This window comes from Alosa sapidissima, chromosome 5, assembly GCF_018492685.1.
Source record: "Alosa sapidissima isolate fAloSap1 chromosome 5, fAloSap1.pri, whole genome shotgun sequence".
Classification (NCBI taxonomy): Eukaryota; Metazoa; Chordata; class Actinopteri; order Clupeiformes; family Clupeidae; genus Alosa; species Alosa sapidissima.
This window is the reverse complement of record NC_055961.1, coordinates 2,264,472-2,289,737: the sequence shown is the minus strand read 5'-3', so window position 1 is coordinate 2,289,737 and position 25,266 is coordinate 2,264,472. Positions and strand designations below refer to the sequence as shown.

Below are 25,266 nucleotides of genomic sequence, written 5' to 3'. Positions count from 1 at the left end.
GATGTCCCTGAAAATATTAGCTGATATGATGAAACTGCAGTATTTAGGAACATAAATATCATCCTTACAGAAGGAGAGGGGCAACACAAATGGCATGTGGCTAATATGAAGAGTTCCTTACATAGAGAAGAAACTCCCAGAGAACTGATGGTGTTGCTCCCAGAGTTGGATATTTAAGTATACAACATCAGAAAGCCACTCTCAACCTACAGACCGTTTACTCACCCTGCAGTTAAAAAGAACAAATATGTTTATCCACAAACTATTCAATATAAGTTCACCAGTCACAATTTGACAATGAACTACTGCGTCTCATAAACAAGTGTGTGTATGTGAATACCCATCTCCTTGTTTTGCTGTTGTATGACTGTCCAGCACCTGTACCGATGCGTGTGTACACATGTGACTCTGTCCCTGCTACCATCCGGTCAGGGACACAGATTTGCCGTATTCAGTGGAATGTTAAGAGCAGGGTTTGCATGCAAACACACATCCCAGACACGCAGTCAAACTATGGAGCAGACAAGGGCCAGACCTGGGCCATAGCGACCCCAGATCCGCCCCACAATCTGCTGCAATCTGAGATGCCGGTGCCGTCTGACGCCTAATGCTCTTGTACACACGTGCAGCCCTGTTTTCCACGGCCTTGCACCAACACCCAAACAACATCTAGCTACACACCACTCTTCCACACCAAACCAAAATAACAGAAGGCAAACAGAAATGGACTGAATAGCTGAGAAAGCATATTGATGCACAGAAAAGATAAATGACATCGACCAGCACAGAATTAGTATTAAAAGTTTCACGTCATTAGTTTCCACGGCTACCCCACCACCTAGTTTCATTTGATTATCCAAAAAATGAAGTGTGCTTGCTGTTGTTTTTGTGTCTGTCTATGTGTGTGTGTGTATGAGTGTGACTGCATGTCCTGTTGTTTTCCCATCATATAATCATATACTTCAGTTAGTTCTATTTTTATTTGTTTTTTGTTGTTGTTGTTACAGACATCTTTTAATGAATATGTTTGCACTTCAAGAAAACTTAGCTTATGGTAAGATTTTTTTGTCTCACCACATGTTAATTGGTTCAGTGACTTGTGTATCTGCATGTGTGTGTGTGTGTGTCCGAAATGCATGTATAGAAATTTGCAATCTAGAGTAGGCATAGTACCCCCTCTTCTCCTCTTCTCTTCTGTGTGCGTATCACTTAGGCCCTACGTCACCACGTCATGTCGCCCCCCCCCCCCCCAAAAAAAACTGTGATGGCCCTTTAATTCCCCTTTACACCTGTTTGCTTTTTTCTACTCAAATAGGCAACTTTAAGAGCCTAATTTAAATATATTTAATTTAATATACTTGTATATTAGCAGAACTGTCTCATCACACTCATTTGCATGTTAACAAAATATGAAGGCTTTACAATTAAATAGGCCTATTGGAATTCACCACACTTGTACTCAATGAAATTACAAACTGATGTCTAAAGACATGTTTTCATTGCCAGCTAATCTACTACTCTGAAAGCATATGCTCCTCAGTGATATGTCATGTAACCCTGGACACTGAGGATCGGGCTCAGTCCTGGGCAATCAGCACACGCGTTGTTTTCAGACTCGCCGGCGTGGGGTGGCGTGCCTTATGGGTCCTTCTCGGCTGCCGTAGTAGATACCGTCGCTAGCGTTTTGGCAACAGACGCATATTGGAACATACAGTACTTTGCAGGATCCTCGTTGTATTTGTGCTTGTCAGCAGGTTTAATGGTGCGTTTTTAAGATTTCCAATGGAGATAAATGAGATGGTGAGTTTAAAGAAATACCCTCTTGTCTTGTATCTTTCATTGAATTAGTTTATCTAAGTCAGTTATCATTAGCTAAGCAGCTAGCAAAGCATACCTAGCAACTTGAGTCCCTAGTCTACCTAATGTTACTTTACGATACATACTTTAGCTTGTTAAATAAGTTGTTTCTAGGTACTCACCTAGTTAGTCAAGATGATCAACACCAGTTTAATTTATCCTTTGAGAATAAAACAAATGTTAGGCTAAAACTTTGCATAGTAACATTAGCGTGCAATCATGCATACATATCGTTAGTCTACACTTGTTCTTTACAAAGATGTTGCACTTATTTGTTATCATGGGATTTTCATCATGCCTCTTTTAAAACATACTTGTGTAGAGACTTCTTGGTTGATCAGGTTGTGTACAGACATATTACAAACAGAAAACTCTTCAGCCAGGCTGGGTTCTCCTCGGTGGCTGTAACATGCTGATTATCTCCTTCCTGTCAAATGTTTGCTATCCCGTGACAGCAGCACCCCAGTGATGGTTTGGGTGCTGCTGTCACGGTTTGGGCCCAAACCATCACTAAAGCGACATTTCTAAAGTGTCACTGTTGTATTTAGGGTTTTCTCTGAAAAGAGCGAACACATCATTGATTAAGTGCGTGTGTAATGCTGGCCTTATAGACGCGCTTCAATAATCAAAGAGGTATTTTGTTGAATGCTGTCACGGCTCTTTGAAATAGATAAGATGACTAAATAGATGACCTCACAAATTAACATGTCAAGTTGTTTCCAGCTAGTTTAAAAGCTGTTCGGCATGCAAGCCAGTAAAACATTAGAGGGAGGCATTTCTGTTAGCATTGGGTCTCTTCTGTCCAAACAGCAGCTTTCTCTAGTCAGCGAGGCCCCTCGAAACACCGCCACACAGGAAACCTGTCTTGAACTGCTTCCTTTGACAGGCAGGCCAGTAGCATGAGACAAGTGACTGCAGGATTCCAGGCTTTGACCAACTGACCAACGTAGACATCTGCAGCCTCCAGACCGGCGCGCCCCCCCCACACTCAGGTGCATGACCGCCCCCCGGGACAGGTGAGGGGGCGGTTGCACATGCAGACGGAGAAGAAGCCTCCGGTGTTTGCTGTGAAACGCGAGGAGCTGCGGCATAGCTACGAGGGCGCTCGCGAGGGTCAGCAGCCAGGACGCGGCCGCAGCCGGGAGGACATGGGAGCCGTGATGGGGCCCGTGTTGCTATGGCTGCAGGACGTTACCGCGGTGACGCTGCTGAGGGCCAGACGCACACTGCTGCAGGTGGCCGTAGTGCTGCTTGTCCTGCTCCTGCTCCTCTGGGTGTCCATCTTCCTCTACGGCAGCTTCTACTACTCCTACATGCCCTCGGTCAGCTACGCCACACCTGTGCACCTGTACTACAGGTAAGGACACGCACACATGCACGCCGCACCTGTGCACCTGTACTACAGGTAAGGACACGCACGCATGCCACACCTGTGCACCTGTACTACAGGTAAGGACACGCACGCCACACCTGTGCACCTGTACTACAGGTAAGGACACGCACGCATGCACGCCACACCTGTGCACCTGTACTACAGGTAAGGACACACACGCACGCATGCACGCCACACCTGTGCACCTGTACTACAGGTAAGGACACGCACGCACACATCCACACACGCAGGCACGCACACACGCATGCACACACAACATTAGTAAGTAAGCAACAGTAAGTAAGTAACAGAAACATACCAACACACAGACAAACATGCAGTCGGCCTATTTACAGATACAGACATGGCAATAAGACAAAACCCAACTTCAGGATCAGCAGTTGCCAGATGCCAGACGGAAAAGGTGTGTCTTAAGCCTGGATTTAAAAGCAGTGAGGGTTGGTATGTTTCTGAGGTCTTAAGCCTGGATTTAAAAGCAGTGAGGGTTGGTATGTTTCTGAGGTCTTAAGCCTGGATTTAAAAGCAGTAAGCGTTGGTATATTTCTGAGGTCTGAAGCCTGGATTTAAAAACTGTTAGGGTTGGTTTTTCATAAACTTTTTTTTTTTCTCATAATTTTTTCATAAAAAGTTTTAAAAAGACACTTTTTTAAGTCCATGTTTCTACCACATTGTCTTACAACATTTAGCCATGTGGCAGTGCCATTTTCAGTCAGAACAAACATATTGGTCAAGAGAAAATCAACATAAATCAATATTTGCCAGGGGTATGAATCATTTTGTTCCTAACTGTATGTGGGAGTATGTCCATTAAGGGCTGTATGTGGGAGTATGTCCATTAAGGGCCACTTGACCACTGAAGAAGAGATCTGTTGTTGCACCACACACACACACACTTGGGGAATCCTTCAGAGATAATAAATTATGGTCATTCTGCCTCTTCTTTGACATTATCCATCTTACTCTGTATTTTTTAACCTTTGAACTGTTTAAGCCGTCATGATACGTGTTAGGTGTTTTGTAGACGGTATAGGTAACCCTCTGTTTGTTTTGTAAGTAGAGTTGCAGATTTGTAATAATATTTCTGGTCAGATGACACTCTCTCTCTGAAGTAGCCTGACGAGCCAGACCCACATTAAAATGTAGGGTCTGGGCACTCACCGTTGGCAGTGCTCAGTCTGAGGGGCGGGATAATCGGTTGTTTTTCAAATTCCTTCTATGAGTCCCATGCGTTTTCCCACCAGCTAGTTGGCTAGTTCAAACTTTTGCCCACTTAAAAAAAGTTTAACTCGTGTGACGCTGTTCGCCAACAGCAACATCCATCTTCTTTGTTTTCAAGTAGCAGGGAATTCAAGCCAAACCGTTGCGTTACTACTCTGCCATCAATCATTATGTTAAGCCCGCCTAACGTCTCTATACACGATTTGATTGGCCTGATAGAAGTTTAATTTTTCCAGCTCACAAGCCAACGGAGAGTTGCTAGACTAGCCCTCGCATCTAGATTTCTAGGCTACCTCTGAAGGGCTCTGGGCTGTTAAATGTCAGATAATGCCAGATCTCATGAGACCTCCTCTATCCTCCTGTGGTGTCAGTTCCATTCCATACACACGTTAGCAGATACTTTTATACACAATGCTCTTCTAATTGTGTCACAATGAAAGTCATTTCAGATGACTTTCCTGGTTTTCTTCTGGTTCTCTGGTGGTTCTTTCCTGGTTCTCTTCTAGTTCTCTTGTGGTTCTTTCCTGGTTCTTTCCTGGTTTTCTTCTGGTTCTTTCCTGGTTCTCTGCTGGTTCTCTCCTGGTTCTTTCCTGGTTCTCTGCTGGTTCTTTCCTGGTTCTTTGCTGGTTCTCTGCTGGTTCTCTCCTAACCCCCCGATCCCCCATGTTTCTCATGTGTGTTGTTTCTCATGTCCTCCCCCAGGACTGACTGTGACTCCTCCGAGGCTGGCCTCTGCTCCTTCCCCATGGCTAACATCTCTCTGCTGAAGAATGGCAGAGACCAGGTGAGCTAGCCCACACATCATAGAGACCAGGTGAGCTAGCCCACACATCATAGGGTAGAGACCAGGTGAGCTAGCCCACACATCATTGGGTAGAGACCAGGTGAACTAGCCCACACATCATAGGGTAGAGACCAGGTGAGCTAGCCCACACATCATAGGGTAGAGACCAGGTGAACTAGCCCACACATCATAGGGTAGAGACCAGGTGAACTAGCCCACACATCATAGGGTAGAGACCAGGTGAGCTAGCCCACACATCATAGGGTAGAGACCAGGTGAACTAGCCCACACATCATAGGGTAGAGACCAGGTGAACTAGCCCACACATCATAGGGTAGAGACCAGGTGAGCTAGCCCACACATCATAGGGTAGAGACCAGGTGAACTAGCCCACACATCATAGGGTAGAGACCAGGTGAACTAGCCCACACATCATAGGGTAGAGACCAGGTGAGCTAGCCCACACATCATAGGGTAGAGACTGGGGGCCTGTACTACGAAGTGGGGTTACTGGCTTATCTGGGTAACTTCGAGAGTAACTTGATCACGTGTGGCATAACTTCCCGATTAACCCGTACTACGAAAGGTGGATATGTTTTAACCTAGGTATGCTGCCATGGCAATTTACGCTGCATCTCAAACCTGCTCCGAGCAGGTTATGTTCTTGGTTAACCCAAGGTTTCCGTTAACCACACCCTTTATAAGTACCACCCCTCCACTAACAATTCGAGACAATGTCGGCGTACCTGGATGATCCATACGACATCGGAGCGCAAATCGTGAGGTGCTCTCTTCGAGGGGTTTTAGAGACCGCCATATATATATATATATATATATATATAGATGAAGATATAGATTGTCAGCCGAGGGAATTCGTTATCTTTGTCAGATGATCTAGGCAGAAGTCTCTAATGTCACCCGTCATAGCAATGCCCTTACGTGGACATTCATGTATTCCATCTAATCGGTGATGCTGAACATCTGAGCAAGAATACTGTATGTCCGAAAATAAATCGGACATAGGCCTAGCCTAGCCTACAGTATGCTGAACATCTGAGCAAGAATAGCCTAAAATAAATCAGACATAGCCTAGGCCTAATAAATTAAAATCACAATTTTAACAAACTTGTTGAATTGAATGTCATATTACTGTACCCTGCACATAAAGGCTACACATTTCCACAGCACCAGAATCTGACCGAATGCCTCCCTCAACCCCTTCCATCCATAATCGGCCTTCCACTATTATTTGCGATGGCCAACTCCTCTGCTACTGTAAAACACTCTGGTGCCTTACAGTAGTGTTCAAAGACACCTTTTTCTTGTTAGCTCTAAAACAGAGGCCAAGTGAAGGCGATAAGCATACTAGGCCTACATGTTTTCATAATTAAGAAATATTAATGCAAGTTATGACTATATAAACCACTATTCTGAATAATGTGTTTGTGTTTCATTTTCACCTGCTGCCATGTGCGTTTGGCAATGGTTAGGCATACACTAAATCAGTCAATGGGGGCTACTTAAACATTCAATTATCCTATTACTGTAATCTATATGCCCACTTCTGAATTGTGTTGCATCTGTAGGCCTTTCTATGATCTCAAAATAGGCAATTTAATTATTTCAACTCATTTCATACATTCCGCAAGCTATTAATCCTCCGTAACACATATTTGAAGAACATGTGGAAATAAAACTTTACTTTTAGGCATTTAGGCTACCCGATCTGCAATACATTGCCAACATCCTTGCCTTGCTTTGTTCACTGCCGACGTATTTAATTTTTGTCGTAGAGTGGGTTTTAATTCCTCATAACTTGTCATAATAATTGTGCATTCCTCATCCGTAAAATAAGGTGATCGCGTCATCACTGAAAGTGGTGACTTGCGCTGCAACCCGCCCCTTTTATGTGAATGCGCACAAACTCCAATTAGGTTAACCCCGGCTCAACAAATCAACTTCATAATCAGCGTCGTAGAACCGATTAACACCACTTAAGATAACCAGGTTTTGTCAACCCCGGTTTAACAAAGTAACCCTGGGTTACATCTGGGTAGGTTAAGCTCCCTTCGTAGTACAGGCCCCGGGTGAGCTAGCCCACACATCATAGAGACCAGGTGAGCTAGCCCACACATCATAGAGACCAGGTGAACTAGCCCACACATCATAGGGTAGAGACCAGTTGAGCTAGCCCACACATCATTGGGTAGAGACCAGTTGAGCTAGCCCACACATCATTGGGTAGAGACCAGTTGAGCTAGCCCACACATCATTGGGTAGAGACCAGGTGAGCTAGTCCACACATGGGGTAGAGACCAGGTGAGCTAGCCCACACATCATAGGGTAGAGACCAGGTGAACTAGCCCACACATCATAGGGTAGAGACCAGGTGAGCTAGCCCACACATCATAGGGTAGAGATCAGGTGAGCTACACATGGGGCAGAGACCAGGGGAACTAGCCCACACATCATAGGGTAGAGACCAGGTGAGCTAGCCCACACATCATAGGGTAGAGACCAGGTGAGCTACACATTTCAAAGTCAAAGTCTGCTTTATTGTCAATTTCTTCACATGTCAAGACATACAAAGAGATCGAAATTACGTATCCCACTATCCTACGGTGGAGACAAGACATATTTTACCAATTAAGTCCACAGACAAACATAACATTCAAGTGAACAATATAAAAAGTAAATAAGAAGGCACATACAATGAAGAAATAAGAGCAGCAAAATTTGGGTTGAAATTGTGCAATTGTGCATACAGTAGAATGCAAGTGGCATAGTGGTGCAAGTTATGTAAGAGCAGCAGAAGTGTGTTCAGAAGTTCAGAAGAACAGGACAACAACAACAAGTTGCAAAGTGTGCAAGTGTACAAGTGGAGTAGTGCAAGTGGAGTAGTGCAAGGCAGCCATTGTGGGTCCAAAGTCCAGGATGTTATGTAGCTGAGGGTGGAGGGGGGAGAGAGTTCAGCATCCTAACAGCCTGGTGTATGAAGCTGTTGGTGAGTCTGGTGGTGCGGGAGCGCAGGCTTCTGTACCTCTTCCCAGAGGGCAGTAGATCAAACAAATTGTGAGCGGGGTGACTTGCATCACTCACAATTGTGGTCGCCTTGCGGGTGAGGTGGGTGGTGTTAATGTCCTTCAGGGAGGGGAGTGAAGCACCAATAATCCTTCCAGCTGTGTTCACTATGCGCTGCAGGGCTTTCCTGTTGTATTCAGTGCAGCTTCCGCCCCACACAGCGATACAGCTGGAGAGGATGCTCTCAATGGTGCCTCGGTAGAATGTGGTCATGATGGCTGGTGGAGCACTTGCTCGCCTGAGTTTCTGCAGGAAGTAGAGGCGGCGCTGAGCTTTCTTCGCCAGTGATGCAGTGTTGGTGGTCCAGGAGAGGTCTTCACTGATATGCACCCCCAGGAATTTGGTGCTGCTCACTCTCTCCACCACAGCACCGTCGATGGTCAGTGGCAGGTCTCTCCGGAAGTCAACAACAATCTCCTTGGTCTTGCTGACGTTCAGCAGGAGGTTGTTGTCCCTGCACCACGTGGTCAGAAGGTCGACCTCCAACCTGTATTGAGTCTCGTCGCCCTTGGTGATGAGACCCACCAGAGTTGTGTCGTCAGCAAATTTCACTTTGTGGTTGTTGCTGTAGGTTGCAGTGCAGTCATGCGTCAGCAGGGTGAAGAGCAGCGGACTGAGCACGCAGCCTTGGGGGGCCCCCGTGTTCAGTGTGATGCTGCTTGAGATATTGTTGCCAACATGTACTACTTGAGGCCTCTGACAGAGGAAGTCCAGTAGCCAGTTGCAGAGGTAGGTACTGAGTCCCAGTTTGTCAAGTTTGCATGGGGCAGAGACCAGGTGAGCTAGCCTAGACATGGGGCACATGGGGCAGTTAGTTTTATTGTGGAGTGGCATGTTAGTTTATTGCGTGGCATGCCAGATTGTGGAGTGGCATGTTAGTTTTATTGTGGGGTGTGGCGGATTGTAGCGAGGAATGCCAGTTAATGGAATGCAGTGGGCGCCACCCTTGTATGGCAGGACCATAGACTGTATATATAGAACTGGACAGTGTGCCGTCTGTTAAGAGTGATGCGAGCGCTAGTCCAGAGCCCCCTGGTGGCTGGTTGCAGTACAAAGCGTAACTCCGCCCATCTCCATGTATTTCAATGGGCAAGTAGCCAACTTTCCATGTCACTTTTCTCACCTAAAACTATTTTTGCATCTACAACTTTTTATTCGAAAAAATAGTTTTCAAGATGCTTCAATACACACTATTTTTCTTTTCTCGCTGAAATTATTTTTTTAAATGTTATTTTAACAAATCTAAAAAGGGCGTGTTTACACCTATGATTGACAGCTGGCTGGCAGCAGACTCGACAAGCTACCTTATTTTAACGACACCTGATATCGACACATAATCTAACCTAAATACGTGTTGCTGTTATTATCATTAGGATATATCTTATCCCAGTCTGATTAAATACATATTGATAGTCATACATTGTGTGATTGTTTGTAAGAGACATCGTTGTTAGTTGTGACAGATTCTTAGTGAAAAAATGTGCTGTTCTTTCGTAGATGCTAAGTATATTAGCTTATAGCATGCTAAATCATGCTAGCATTAGCCAGTTGATAGGTAAAGTAAAAGGGCTCTGCCATAGACATAATATACATAGATGCCGCATTGGCTGCTGGAAACAAGAAATGCGGCCGCCATCTTGGACCGGTTATACTCCTCGTTGCGTTGCAGCAGAAGACACAAGATGACAGCACTGTGCAGCATGTTCCTTCTCAAATCGGCGGACCATACTCGGGGGATTTACTTTTCACAAGTAAGATTTAACATAACCGTACTATTGGTTGTATTTTGTGAATAGAATATTACCAGAGAGCTGAGAAGGAGCAATCTGTGATATTACTGTATGAAAATCGTAGCCATCTAGCTAGGCTATGTTTACTCGGTGTTCACCCGGCTATGAGACTTGATAAGTCATATTCCATAACACTGACTTAGATTACAACTGACACAAGAAGGCTATTGTAGAAATAAATCATACTAGATTTGGCCGGCGAAGTTTACACAAGTGGCACAGACTAGCCTATTGGGCAATCGCTAGCTGCTACTTGTAGCCTAAGTGTGTTGGTGGTAGCCTCACTATTTCCTGAATAAAGTAACTTTTCAATAGCTCAACTTCTTTATTTATCAAGTAGCTTAGCCAGACAAGCTACACTTTTCTTGTCATGTGAAATTAGCACAATTTAAAGTAGCTTCCTATGTAGTGAACTAGCCTACTGCTGTGTTTGTGTTAGGCTACTAATACATTTGACTGGGTGGTAGTTTTGTGTAGTGTTTTATTCATGGCAGAGTAACTGATAGTTTAGCTCACTAAAATGTTGAAGTAGCTTGCCCAACACTGTATTATTCACATGTAATTTACCCTAACAAGAATAAGATGCCTCTCAAATTCATTTTCATTCATTTATTTATTATTTTGTATCTCTCCAGAACAACTGCCTTGTTCAAGAAGACTGTGAATGAACTGAACGGTCTCCTCACACCCCTGGAACTGAGGAAGGTGCAGCTCTTCATTGCAGTACTGCAGGGCATCTGCTACACTGTGACTGAATGTTTCATTTATGAGCTCCACCTTCATCACCTGCATTCGCCACTCTGTGTCCCATTTTCCCATCGTCTGGTTGACTCAGTCCTCTTTTATGGAGTTTACCCAGTTTACTATGCCATCTTATTTGCCCACCTGCTGTCTGAAGCACTTTTGTTCTCAGCCAAAGTGTACCCAAGCAATTTTTAGCAAGGTGGGAACATACAAAATGACATGCACCAGTTGTCGAAATCATAGAACCAACTGCATGACGGTAACTCTGTCTCACTGAGCCTGTGAAGACACTCCCTGATTCTTTACTGATTGCAATGAACGGGTTGATCTTAGCAGTTTCTAAAATGTTTCTTAATTCCTTTTTATTTAATCTCTTCATTGGGGCTGGAACCTTTCTGTGAACTGTAAATAACAGATGCTGTTGATGAACCCATTGACACTGTACAAGTGACAAGTCACCTTTTTGTCTTGAATTGATGAACTGTTCCACTTACTATGCCAAACCAATGTCTGTTTTTTAAGGATCAGAAACAAACCTACAAACTTGCACTTTACAATATTTATGGAACTTGTCTAACAAATGCTGTTGATATTGAACCCAGTTACTCCATTTCCTTTATGCCACACCAATGTCTGTTCATCACTTTATTTTTGATGGCACTGAACTGAAAATGTTAATGGATTTTTTTCTGTAAATTTAACTCATTAAAACTTGTATCAAACAAGTTGTCTATGCTGTCAAAAGTGGATTAGTTATGTTCCCAGTTTTTATATTGGATGTCATCACTTTATAATATATCATATATCAGAATATTCTATTACTGTTAAGCTCACTATGAATATTAAAATACACACAACCATGTTTCCTGTATCATACAGCTTTTCTACTGGGAGGTTTACAACTTATTCTGAGTCAATTTACCCAAGTTTGTCACTAAACCACATAGGCCTACTTGGAATATCCCTCAGATGTCTGAATGGCACTGATCTCACTTAAATGTTTATGGAACCTTTCTGTGGACTGTGAATAATGCTGTTGATGGAACTTTTCTGTCAACTGTGAACTATATTTAACTCATTAAACTTGTATCAAACTAGTTTTGTCTATGCTGTCAAACATGGATTATGTTCCCAGTTTTGATATCGGACGTCAGGTCACTTTATATCATATATCAGAATATTCTATTACTGTTAAACCCACTATGAATATTAAAATAAGCTAAATCATGTGTCCTGTATCATAGCTACATGTATGACCTTTGCAGCAAAAAAAAACCGCGTGAGAATCTGTTCGGTATTCAGTGAGATATGATTAATTAAGTGCGCTGACAGCTCATCTCACCGGCCAAACAGATTACACTGAGTGGAGTGGATGACCGGTCCAAGATGGCGGCTCCAAATCTCGTCAGCGCTAGTAAGGAGTAGCGGTCGATGCGGCATCTATGTATATTATGTCTATGGGCTCTGCTATATTGATCCGAAGTAACGTTAGCCATAGTCACGATCATTTACAGTCCTACTTGTTTCAAATGGTTTAATGTGACCAGTGATTGCCGCCACCACCGTTGCAACTTCATTTGATTACACTTAAGTCACTGAGAGAAGGCGATGTTAAGTTTCATTAACGTTAACTCTTGCTTAGTTCTGCACGAATGGCAATAAACGTCACCTAGCCTGCTAGGTCGACAACCTCGGTATGACCAGAGCCCGTCTACATTCTCTGGTATGACCATTTATTAATAAGCCAGACAAATAACGTTACTTGTTTTTTAGTGAACACATATTGGACCATAGCTTACGTGAGGAGGGATTCAAAGTTACAAATGGACAATTTGCTTAGTATGCTCATAACAGCGGTGTCTGAAAATGCTGAGTTAAGGTATCGTTGTTACATGCGATTGCACTGCTGGAGAAACATTTTGCATTGGTATGATTTGATCAGGTCTAACTTGCCAGTGATGTGTAAATCCTCCCGTAGACGTACCCCATTTCAATACGTCTAAATTGAAAACTGTGACAACTCATCATAGGCTCTCTCAATATGTCTGTAATCGTATGACTCTACCACAGGGTTGCTAGTACTAGTCTTCCACCAGAGAGGGTGCTCCATTATAAATCAAAAATGTAATATTGCAGCCTTCATGTCGGCTGTAAAAATACGAGAACATAGACCTACTACATCAGGATACTCTGTAGACATTGTACACATAATCAGGAAGCTACTTTGCTGTTCAGTGAGTCATGTGTTTAAAGTGGTACTACATTTAAAGAAACATATTTTTATTTTTTGCTTCAAGTGCATAAGAAAATACCACATTATGATGGCTAGGTTACACTTTTGTCCAAAGCCATATACAAATACAAAACAATATAATACTTACATTTAACAGGGATCTTGGGTGCTCCTTGTTGGTTGGGGGGGGGGGGGGCACACCAACAAGGAGCACCCAAGATCCCTGTTAAATGAAAATAACACAGTACTATACAAACCATAACACTTAAGAAGCGCTTAATGAACTAAGTGCATGTTGAACAGATATGCCTTTAGACCCCTCTTAAAAGACCAAAAACTATTACAGGAATGAAGAGCACTGGGCAACTCATTCCACCAACATGGAACCACTGAGGGAAAGAGTCTTGAATTTGACCTAGCGTTTAAGACTGGTCGACATAACAGACGCTCAACAGAAGACTGCAGTGGGCGGTTGGGGATGCACATCTTGATCGTTGAATCAAAATAACAAGGAGCAGATCCAGTCAGTGTCCTATAGGCCAAAGTGAGAGATTTAAATTTAATTCTGGCTACTGTAGGGAGCCAACGGAGAGTAACTAGGAGAGGGGTTACATGTGTCCTCTTAGGCTGATTGAAGACCAGGCGGCATTTTGAATGATACTTCAAACAAAATAAATAAAAACATTCAAAATTGATTTAGTATCAACCAATAATTATTCTTATATTAATGTTCTTCTAACTTCTACATCTGTGTGTAGGCTACTGTTAAATACCAAGGCAGTTAAATGCAGTGGTATAGTCTATGTGATACACAGTAAACCCACTTAAAAAGCATCACCATCTCAGTATACCCATTTAAAATAGGCAAGGATTGCTCACAGTATACCTACCACTACAGCTAACTAGACTACACCACTGGTTAAATGGCGCATTGCAATTTACAATTTGTGTGAGTTCAGGGGCATACAGAAAGTTGAAGTTTGGGTGGCATCAATAAAGAAAATTAGACAAAAAAAACGTTTCAGTTGATACACAACACTTACCAGCAAAGAACAAACCGAAGACTGTTGTTTGTGCTGTTTAGCTAACTCACAGCCGCTAAATTCATCCAGCCAGCTAGCCTTCGGCGCCGAGTCGACCTCATTATCGACCTGTGTTGTGGAAAGGACAAGGGGGCGGGTTTCTATCGACAAGGGGCGTGTTTAACTCGCTGAGTGGGCGTGCCTGACCACGACTCCTCTTCACTGCGCATGCTTCAACTTTTGCTGCGCAGCCGCACTTCAAATTGGTTGCAAATTTTCCAAGATGGCGTCGCCTCGGCGGCTTCAATTCCATAGAACACTGCAGAATGCAACCACACTGTCCAGTTCTATATATACAGTCTATGGGCAGGACCAACAGCGTGTGTGTGTGTGTGTGGCAGGACCAACAGCCTGTGTGTGTGTGGCAGGACCAACAGCCTGTGTGTGTGTGGAAAGCTGAGATCACAGCTCAGTGTGGTAGCAGTTTAATGGCAAGGCAGGCGAGTGATAATGAACTGTGTGTCTCACAGGGTTTGTTTAGTTTGCTCTGTTGAAATATCTTGACATAGTTTTGAGTCTATATGGCCCATCCTACCGCCCTTCTTTACTGTGTCACTCTATCCCTCTCTCTCTCACTCTATCACTCTCTTTCATTTAGGCAGTCTCAATCTCATCTCCTCTGAGAATGACTAATTGATGTGTTATGTCTGCTGTCCTGATTATTCTTAATCTATTTTTGTGCCTGTGTTTTTAATTCTGTCTTCTCCCCCCCCCCCCTCTCGGTGTCCAGGTGATGGCTCCTGGTCAGCCATATAGAGTGTCTCTGGAGCTGGAGCTGCCGGAGTCTCCAGTGAATGAGCAGCTGGGGATGTTCATGGTCAAGATGTCCTGCTACAGCCGAGATGGACACACCACTGCATCTGTCGCTCGCTCAGTGAGTGATCATGATCTCTCTCTCTCTCTCTCCCTCCCTCTCTCTCTCTCTCTCTCTCTCTCTCTCTCTCTCTCTCTCTCTCTCTCTCTCTCTCTCTCTCGCTCTCTCTTCTTACAGACAAACACACACACACACACACACACACTATTAAATACAAGGCTTTCTTTAGTGCCACCGCTGACTCGGTCACTGCTGATGCCCCCGTGCTCTCACATGTCTACTGACCCCCCCCCCGCGCCCTCTGATTCATTAGTCATTTCACGCATCTATTTATTTAAACCAGTACCGCCTCATTCTCTAGGTGCCCAGTGTAAAGGATTCCTCAGTTAGGTATTCGGTTTGAATTGCTGCTCTAACATATTTTAAAAATGCTACTGGTAAGTGGTTTAGTAGAATGTTCTTGAAGATACATAGTTTACTGCAGAACACCTAATAACTTACTAATAACCTGAATCACAGAAACCAGGTTACTCTATCCTGATTGATGACATCTGTGTCATATTGCCTTGCTGTGCTGTCAGTAATGTGTGTGTGATGTTGTGTGTGTGTGTGTGTGTGTGTGTGTCTTGCTGTGACTTCCTGTTTCCCATCAGGCCATGCTGCACTTTCGCTCCAGTCTCCTCAAGACGCTGAGCACGCTGGTCTTCTCCCCACTGCTGCTGGCCGGCGTCTCCGAGCAGAAACAGCTCCTGGAGCTCGAGCTCTTCACAGACTACAAAGACAACTCGGTGTGTGTGTGTGTGTGTGTGTACACACTTGTCTCCTGCTGTGGTACAGATTGTGAATGTACTCAGCTCATTTCACACATGATCTGAAACACACACACACACACACACATGCACACAGTCATGGCCTCAGGAGATGACCACAAGCTGCTGATCTCATGACTCTCTATTTTCAGTCATGAAGTAGTTGAGTTGACTCGCGCTGATCATTTCTTACCCTTTTAAACTCTGCTGAATGAGAACTCTCTGAAGCAAACATCTCTATATTCATTCACTACAAATGTCTCTATACTAATGCACTACAAACATCTCTATATTCATTCACTACAAATGTCTCTATATTCATTCACTACAAATGTCTCTACACTAATACTACTATGAAAGTTGTGCTACTCTCTGAAAGTTGTGTTCTCTTGTGATAATCTGAATATGTGATGTGACTAGTATATCAGATTTTTATGTCATGTTTGAGATGGTGCTCAGTCTCTGGTCATTCAGTTCCTCTGTGTGTCATGAGAAGAGAAGCTTGCAGTGATGAAGTGGACCGCGTACTCAGCTGGTCTGGCTCCACTTGTGATGCGTATTTGCCCTGTTTCACATTCAGAGGCCATCGTCCTCTTCCTCTGCATTTGCATACATGCGTGTGTTCATCTGCTTCAGTAGATCACGGTCAAGGCGTCAGGTTGGTCTCAGGTTGAGGTTGATCTATCTAGCTGGTCAGTGCCCTGTGGGGTGTAATATGAAGTTGAGTTCAAATGCCCCAACATTTGCCCCTGTGTGTCCCATTTGCCTCTCAAGCATCCTCTGTGGGGGCAGTGAGTTCTGTAGCCCTGCAGGGAGGGGGCAACTGGGGCAGTGAGTTCTGTTGCCCTGCAGGGAGGGGGCAACTGGGGCAGTGAGTTCTGTTGCCCTGCAGGGAGGAGGCAACTGGGGCAGTGAGTTCTGTTGCCCTGCAGGGAGGGGGCAAAGTGGGGTACTTCGGAGTGACTTTTACTGGCCCACAGCAGGGGTCACTTAGGGGTCACTTAGGGGTCACTTAGGGTAGCGTATATGTGTGTGGGTGTTGATGTGTTTGCGTGTCTTATGGCAATGTGTGTGTTGCAGTACCGGCCTGTTGTAAAATGATGTGCATGTGTAAAACCTCTGCTGTGTGTGTATGTGTGTCTGCTGTGTGTGTGTGTGTGTGTGTGTTTGTGTGTGTGTGTGTGTGTGTGTGTGATATAGTACCAGCCTGCGGTGGGTGCAGTGATTGAGATCCAGTCACGCCGGGTGCAGGTGTACTCTGCCCAGCTCAGGATCCATGCCTACTTCACTGGCATCAGGTAAACAGCAACACACACACACACACACACACACACACACACTGACGCCCTGTGTCTCGCGGTAGATACCTGCTGTATAACTTCCCTCTGGGCTCGGACTACACACACACACACACACACACACACACACACACACACACACACACAACCTGAAGCCCTGTGTGCCGTGGTAGGTACGTGCTGTATAACTTCCCTCTGGGCTCGGCGGTGGTGGGCGTGAGCAGCAACTTCCTGTTCCTCAGCGTGGTCGTGCTCTTCGGCTACCTGCAGATCATCTGGGGTGGCCTCTGGCCACCGGAGCAGGTCAGGGTCCGGGTAAGCACAGCTCGCACCCTAACCCCCCCCCCCCCGTGTGTGTTTGTGTGTGTGTGTGTGTGTGCACAGCTCGCATCCTAACCCCGTGTGTGCGTGTGTCTGTGTCTGTGTGTGCGTGTGCGCTTTGGTGTGTCTGTGTGTGTGTGTGTGTGTGTGCGCGTGTCCGTGTGTGTGCGGGTGTGTGTGGCAGTGGCTATGTAACATTCTACCATATTGTAGTTGAACTTTATTGTACTCTTATTGTATCTTGATAGTGGTAAGTTGCTTTGGAGAAAGGCGTCAGCTAAACGACCAAATTGTTACCTTCCTAAAATTATATAAAATTATTGATTAAGGCACTTTTTGACAAAAATCCCTCTCAAAAATACCTTTATCTTCAAAAAGGTACCGCTTTTGTGTGTTTGTGTGTTTATGTTTGTTTAGTGAGAGTGTGTAATTGGGTTGTCTGCTTCAGGTGTGTGTGTGTGTGTGTGTGTGTGTGTGTGTGTGTGTGTGTGTGTGTGTGTGTGTGTGTGTGTGTCTGTAAATGTGTTTTTACTTTCTGCAGGTGATGATGGGGGATACGACTCGACTGCAGCAGAGGAGAGAGGAGGCTCGCAAGCGCATGTCAGCAACCAGCCAGCAGAGTGAGTGTGTGTGGCTATGGTGCACGCGCACACACGCACGCGCACACATACACGCGCACACACACACACGCACACATACACGCACGCACACATACACGCACGCACACAGTTCTCTGATATTGTGGAGGTGGAGGAATACTGAGGCCTCTAAAATGTAGCTGCACTTCACATAGGTCACTTCACAGAAGTCACTTCAAAGAGGTCACTTCACTTCACAGAGGTCACTTTACAGAGGTCACTTCACATACAGTAGGTCACTTCACAGAGGTCACTTTACAGAGGTCACTGCATTCCTATTGAATAGCTTTCATTAGTGTCCACGTTATGAGCTCTGGACAGCCTTTATGTTTCACTAAGCAGTTCACCTTTATGCAGCGTGCTGTACTCAACTCTTTAGATAGGCGTGCTGTACTTAACTCTTTAGCAGCATGCTGTACTTAACTCTTTAGCAGCGTGCTGTACTTAACTCTTTAGTAGCGTGCTGTACTTAACTCTTTATCCAGGCGTGCTGTACTTAACTCTTTAGCAGGCGTGCTGTACAGTACTTAACTCTTTAGGCAGCGTGCTGTACTGAACTCTTTAGCAGCGTGCTGTACTTAACTCTTTATGCAGCGTGCTGTACTTAACTCTTTAGCAGCGTGCTGTACTTAACTCTTTAGCAGCGTGCTGTACTTAACTCTTTAGCCAGGTGTGCTGTACTTAACTCTTTAGCAGCGTGCTGTACTTAACTCTTTATGCAGCATGCTGTACAGTACTTAACTCTTTAGCAGGCGTGCTGTACTTAACTCTTTAGCAGCGTGCTGTACTTAACTCTTTAGCAGCGTGCTGTACTTAACTCTTTAGGCAGCGTGCTGTACTTAACTCTTTAGCAGCGTGCTGTACTTAACTCTTTAGCAGCGTTCTGTACTTAACTCTTTAGGCAGCGTGCTGTACTTAACTCTAAGGTTTAACAAATACAATGGAGTTAGTGTGGACCTGGGCAAGATGCTGGTTTGGCCATGTAGACTGCTGAACTATTTCTCTTTTTAAATGAATGTTGATGAATAATGAACAATAAGATCTTATTTCCTTGCAGTTAAGAGGCCTGACACGGAAAGGGAGCCCTCTACTGGCACAACACAAGAGCTGCAGCCCCCAGGCAGCGCACTGAGAAAGGGTAAGAAAAGCAGTATGAAGCCACCAATGTAGGGGTATTGCAGCTTTTGCAGTCACACTCTGTGACTTCTGAATGATCTGTGTGTGTGTGTAGGTGAACTAGAAACTACAGAGACTTTAAATCGAGCTGATGTGCCAGAAGACAACAATACAGGTATAGTGTGTGTGTGCGCGTGTGTTTCCTGTGTTTAAACCTCATATAGTGTATGAGTGTTATGTTTACGGTGTAAGTCCTGTATAATGTGTATGTATGCTCTGTTGATATGCCTTGTATAATGTGTGTGTGTGTGTGTGTGTGTGCGCGTGTGTTTCCTGTGTTTACAACCTCATATTATATAGTGTATGAGTGTTATGTTTACGGTGTAAGTCCTGTATAATGTGTATGTATGCTCTGTTGATATGCCTTGTATAATGTGTGTGTGTGTGTGCGCGCGTGTGTTTCCTGTGTTTACAACCTCATATTATATAGTGTATGAGTGTTATGTTTATGGTGTAAGTCCTGTATAATGTGTATGTATGCTCTGTTGATATGCCTTGTATAGTGTGTGTGTGTGTGCGTGCACACGTGTGTTTCCTGTGTTTACAACCTCATATAGTGTATGAGTGTTATGTTTACGTTGTAAGTCCTGTATAATGTGTATGTATGTATGTATTGCAGGTGAACTAGAAACTACAGAGACTGTCTCTTTAAATCAAGATGATGTGCCAGAAGACATCAATACAGGTATTGTGTGTGTGTGTGTGTGTGTGTGTGTGTGTGTGTGTGTTTGTGAGTGAGTGTGTGTTTCCTGTGTTTCCAACCTCATGCAAAGAACAAATTTCTCCAAAACTGTTTTTCACCTTATAGTGGCAGGTGTCCTTCAAATTGTAAATGTATCACTGCTGTCAGGCACTTTTCCTTACAGGCCCATATCCAATCTACCTTTTATTGGCAAAACTATTGAAAAAGTAGTCTTTAATCAACTAACCACCTTCCTAACATCAAATGGGTATTTTGATTACTTTCAGTCTGTTTTTTGAGCAAATCACAGCACTGAAACAGCTCTCATTAAAGTTTTCAATGACATACGCCTCAACACAGATTTAGGTAAAATATCAGTCCTAGTGCTACTGGACCTTAGTGCAGCATTTGACACTGTTGATCACAATATTTTACTACACAGACTATAACACAGGGTTGGATTTACAGGGATAGTTATCAACTGGCTAAAATCATATCTACAAGAAAGGAGCGTCTTTGTTGCCATCGGAAACTCTACCTCAACACCAACGTCCTTGACCTGTGGTGTTCCCCAGGGGTCGATCTTGGGGCCACTATTATTCAACCTCTATATGCTCCCACTTGGACAAATCATCCATAATAATTTGATTTCATGTCATAGCTATGCAGATGACACAAATTTACTTAGCTCTGTCGCCAAACGACTATGGTCCCCATGAATCTATGTGTAAGTGTATAGAACAAATCAACATCTGGATGTCTCAAAATTGTCTTCAGCTGAACAAAGAAAAAACTGAAGTAATTATATTTGGTAGGAGGAAAGACTTTTTGTCTTGTGTGTGTATCTGATCTTCTCTGTATAATGTGTGTGTGTGTTTGTGTGTGTGTGTCTGTCTGTGTGTGTGTTTTGCAGGTGAACTAGAAACTGCAGAGATTGGCTCTTTAAATCCAGCTGATGTGCCAGAAGACAACAATACAGGTATAGTGTGTGTGTGTGTGTGTGCGTGTGCGTGTGTGTGTGTGTGTGTGTGTGTGTGCGTTTCCTGTGTTTACAACCTCATAAGTGTATGAGTGTTATGTTTACGGTGTAAGTCCTGTATAATGTGTACAGTACCCTCCAGAATTATTGGCACCTCTGCTAAAGTTGACTATAAAAAATAATCTGTTGGTGATATATTGTCATCTCAAAATGAAAAAAAAAATAGGAAAAATCCAACCTTGAAGGGAAGCAAATTTATTTTGAGAAAAAGGAAAATCAGTAATAAATAAGTAATAAATATTTTTAACTAAAACACGTTGTTCACAATTATTGGCACCCCTGCTTGTCATACCTTCTTAAGCCTCCCTTATTTTTTTGTACCGGTTTTCAGTCAACTTTAGCAGAGGTGCCAATAATTCTGGTGTATGTATGCTACATGGCCACTGTATGTATGCTCTGTATGTATGCCTTGTATAATGTGTGTGTGTGTGTGTGTATCTGTGTATCTAATCTTCTCTGTATAATGTGTGTGTGTGTGTGTGTGTATGTAGTAGTGCAGGCCCTGTCAGACTGCTGGTCTGAGGAGGCGGTGTTGCTGGAGGCTCCTGGGGTGTCGGGGGTGAGCAAGCTGGACCCCTCCACTGCTGCCATGGAGACGCCCCCACACACACAACACACACTCAGCAGCGACTGCAGCCTGAGACAGAGACACTGAAATATGACACACACACACACACACACACACACACTCTACACACACAACACACACTCAGCAGCGACTGCAGCCTGAGAAAGAGACGCTGAAATGTGACACACACACACACACACACACATACACACACAACACACACTCATCAGCGACTGCAGCCTGAGACAGAGACGCTGAAATGTGACACACACACACTTAATATATTCACAAGGACCAACAAGTCTACGTTTTACTGCACAGTTAAATAACCTATGGAACTGTCTTAGTTACACACATACACCACACACACACACACACACACACACTCTCACATACAGTACACACATTCTTAATATATTCACAAGGAGCAACAAGTCTTAGTTTTACTGCACAGTTAAATAACCTATAGAACTTGCGTGCGTGCGTGCGTGCGTGTCCTACACTGGATTACTGTTTGTTTTAGTTTTGTGATACATCTCCAGAATGTTACTAATGCACAGATACCCAGTAAACTTTAAAAATATGTACACACACACACACACACACACACGCTTGTAGATCCCCAAAGCATAAGACCAACACCATTATATAGACGCACAAAGCACATACGCACACTGACCACTCACAGCTTGGTGTGTGTTGTGGTCATCCCAGCTTGGTGTGTGTTGTGCATCCTTTCCTGCCTCTACAAGTAAGCACTCTTTCACTTATGCATCCCTTGTTCTCTCTCTCTCTCTGTCTCTCTCTCTCTCTGTCCCCTGTTTATCTGTGGAAGTTGGGTGTTTGAACACTCTGGTCCATGTCACTGTGCGGATAACACTCCACTTCTGTGATTGGTCAGTGACCCAGATGCATTGTGGCCCTCAGCATAGCTCTGTGGCTAACCTGATGCGCCGTGAGAATGTTGTTGTATCAAGTGCACCTTTAGATCTCAAGTACTGGTTTAGTATTGATTTAAATTATTTAATTTTAAGCTATCAAACATTCAGAATGATTGATAACAAAGGTTGAAAAGACCACACAGAGACTTTTATTATGGGGTGGGCTTTATTACAGTCTGTTTTAGCTAAGTAGTTTTGCTTTGTTATTTCTGAAGGAAACATACGTGTTGATTTGACAAAACTTTGAGTTTGTGGAAAGATGAATGCCGCTGGAACTCTGTTACTCTTTATGTTATATTGAAATGAAGACTTTTCCCACCCCAGTCAGGGAATATTCCAGACTTCCTCTTTTCCCACCCCAGTCAGGGAATATTCCAGACTTCCTCTTTTCCCACCCCAGTCAGGGAATATTCCAGATTTCCTCTTTTCCCACCCCAGTCAGGGAATATTCCAGATTTCCTCTTTGTTTTCTGACCTCATGTCTGCCCAGTCCAGATATTTACGTTGAAGGGTACCTTTGCTACAAGTCCACTCAGCTGTTTTATTTTGGGCCGTAGTGAAATCATGTGCATCCCTGTAACAGGTGACCAAATATCTAAGTATTTATGTGTTATTATTTAAGCCTTAATAAATGCTGTTGCAAGATATACCTTAAAATGTGTCATTCATTTTTTTTTCTACACATTCAGCTACGAAACTCCACTGAAAGCTCTTTGTAGCTCTAAGAATGATGTTATGGTCAAGGAGGAAACCGTTTATTGTAGCTTTGACTCCTTATATCATATTGAAAGAATTGTGTTAGTGTAAGTATAAATATTTGTACTTTTTGTTAACTAAGACTGCACATTGAGCAGTCTGTTGTCTTTCGTGGGCCAGTACAGGCCAAAAGTTTGGACACACCTTCTCATTTCAATGCGTTTTCTTTATTTTCATATTTTGTAGATTCTCATTGAAGGCATCAAAACTATGAATGAATGCAAAGTTATTTGGCCCATAGATGAATATTTGTCATATTTGTAAGTTATGCCTTGCTGAATATGGTGTTAAATAAAATTAAAAAATAGCAACTTTGAAGAAACTAGCATATAAGACATTTTCAGTTATTTCACACTTTTTTTGTTAAGTAATTATTCCACATATACATAATTCCACATGTGTTCATTAATAGTTTTGATGAATCTACAATGTAAATAGTCATGAAAATAAAGGAAACGCGTTAAATGAGAAGGTGTGTCCAAACTTCATACAGGTTTGTACACACACCCACACAGTGCACCCAGTCGCAGGTCTCCTGCTGCATGTGTGTATCATCTCTCTGCTCCTGTGTGACACACTGTCTGACTGGACATACTGGAGATGTTGCAGGACGTCAGTGTTTTGGCCGTTCTCCGTTTCACCACCAGGGGGAGGCATTGTGCCAGTATAGAGTCCTTGCACCCCAGAAGCACTCTGTGTGTGTGTGTGTGTGTTTACCTTACGTAGCTTTGCCTGGCCTCTCTCCTGCCCAGGGGGTCGTATCTAGAAAAGTTAGCAACGACGTTGCTTAACCACCATGGTACGACGCAACTTGCGACCAAACAACGACACTGTTACACCTGTTTCCAGAAAGCATCGTACCTGTGTCGCAATTCGCTACCTCCGACGTTCGAACACCATAGTTCCAACAACGTTGTTGATGATGCAGCGATACATATCATTGGTGGAAACAGTGGAAACGTGTAATACCCCACCCCCTAGAAATGTTCTGTCACGGCCTATGTCGACATGTTTCTAATCTAAACCGAGTGATTAATGCTAGTATTGTCATTGCCATCAGCCAAAACCTAAACCTATTGCAAGCATATAAAACAGTTAACTTAAGCAGACCAATATGAGTCATTATTTGTGTTAAATATCTGTGTTGGAAAAAATATATAGCCTGGACAAATATCTGGGTATCCCATAGGTTATCAACTGTCTCGTGGCTTAACGGCAGCGCGTTGGTGCACTGCGCACTTGGCCGGAGTTCGCATCCTAGCTCTTCTTTTTATCTCTGAGTAGGCCTACGAGACACAACAATAGGTTTTGACCATACATATTTATGTATATAGTTACTCTACATCGAGAGTACAATAGGTATACATCAGTCAAAAACAATTGAATCTACGTGTCACACTAGTTCACCTGCAGGTAGCGAGAAGCAAGAGGACAATCTCACATCATAAGAAAATTGAACCTACAACGTTGGGATAATAAGTCATCTGCTTTAGCCACTACACCATTTAACACTTCTGTTGTTAGGGACTGTGAAGATTATAATACTAAAAGCAAGGCAATACTTTAATTAACATAAATAGCAAGAATGAGCCAAGTAGGGGAGCAGTGTCTTCATCAAAATTAAGCTACAGGATAGATTAATCATTGAGTCACGAAATAAACATCCACTTCGCAAATTTTGGTTAGGCGGTTGTGATTTTTGGTTAGGCTCCGTACACCAACAGGAACTACCAAGGAACGACACAAGTGCGACTGCCTAGGGACAGTAGTTCAAACGACCAAACTTTGCGTCCTTGTTTGCGATTGAGAGTTCGAACTACCCTTTCTAGAAACACCAAATCCAAGAACGATGCAGCGAACTACCAAGGTTGCGACGCAAGTTAGCAAACGATGCTTTCTAGAAACGACCCCCAGACTGACAAAAGGCCTGGCATGTCTGGAATTGGGCACTCTCACACACACACACACACACACACACATATTCTGAAGTACCTCAGTATGTCAGCAGAGACTGATGGGCATTTGCCCTGACCTAGTTGAGG

At 43.7% G+C, this 25,266-nt stretch overlaps 1 protein-coding gene across 6 annotated transcripts; it reads left to right on the top strand.

The window, feature by feature from the left end:
* Positions 1-1,567: 1,567 nt before the first annotated feature.
* Positions 1,568-23,114, top strand: bscl2 (BSCL2 lipid droplet biogenesis associated, seipin). 6 transcript variants are annotated; one of them, XM_042092619.1, is made up of 14 exons: positions 1,569-1,800; positions 2,744-3,214; positions 5,171-5,252; positions 14,913-15,056; positions 15,650-15,784; positions 17,006-17,103; positions 17,277-17,418; positions 17,966-18,044; positions 19,120-19,200; positions 19,294-19,353; positions 19,858-19,923; positions 20,834-20,899; positions 21,451-21,592; positions 21,764-23,114. In XM_042092619.1, exons 2-14 carry the CDS (start codon positions 2,892-2,894, stop codon positions 21,783-21,785), a joined length of 1,440 nt encoding a protein of 479 aa, XP_041948553.1. In that variant the 5' UTR covers positions 1,569-1,800; positions 2,744-2,891; the 3' UTR covers positions 21,786-23,114. The 6 variants fall into 6 exon arrangements, 5 of the variants coding, with proteins under 5 accessions (XP_041948554.1, XP_041948553.1, XP_041948556.1 ...); XR_006031910.1 differs by having other exon boundaries at positions 1,570-1,800; positions 21,451-22,627; positions 22,717-23,114; XM_042092620.1 differs by having other exon boundaries at positions 1,568-1,800; positions 21,454-23,114.
* The last annotated feature ends 2,152 nt before the right edge of the window (positions 23,115-25,266 follow it).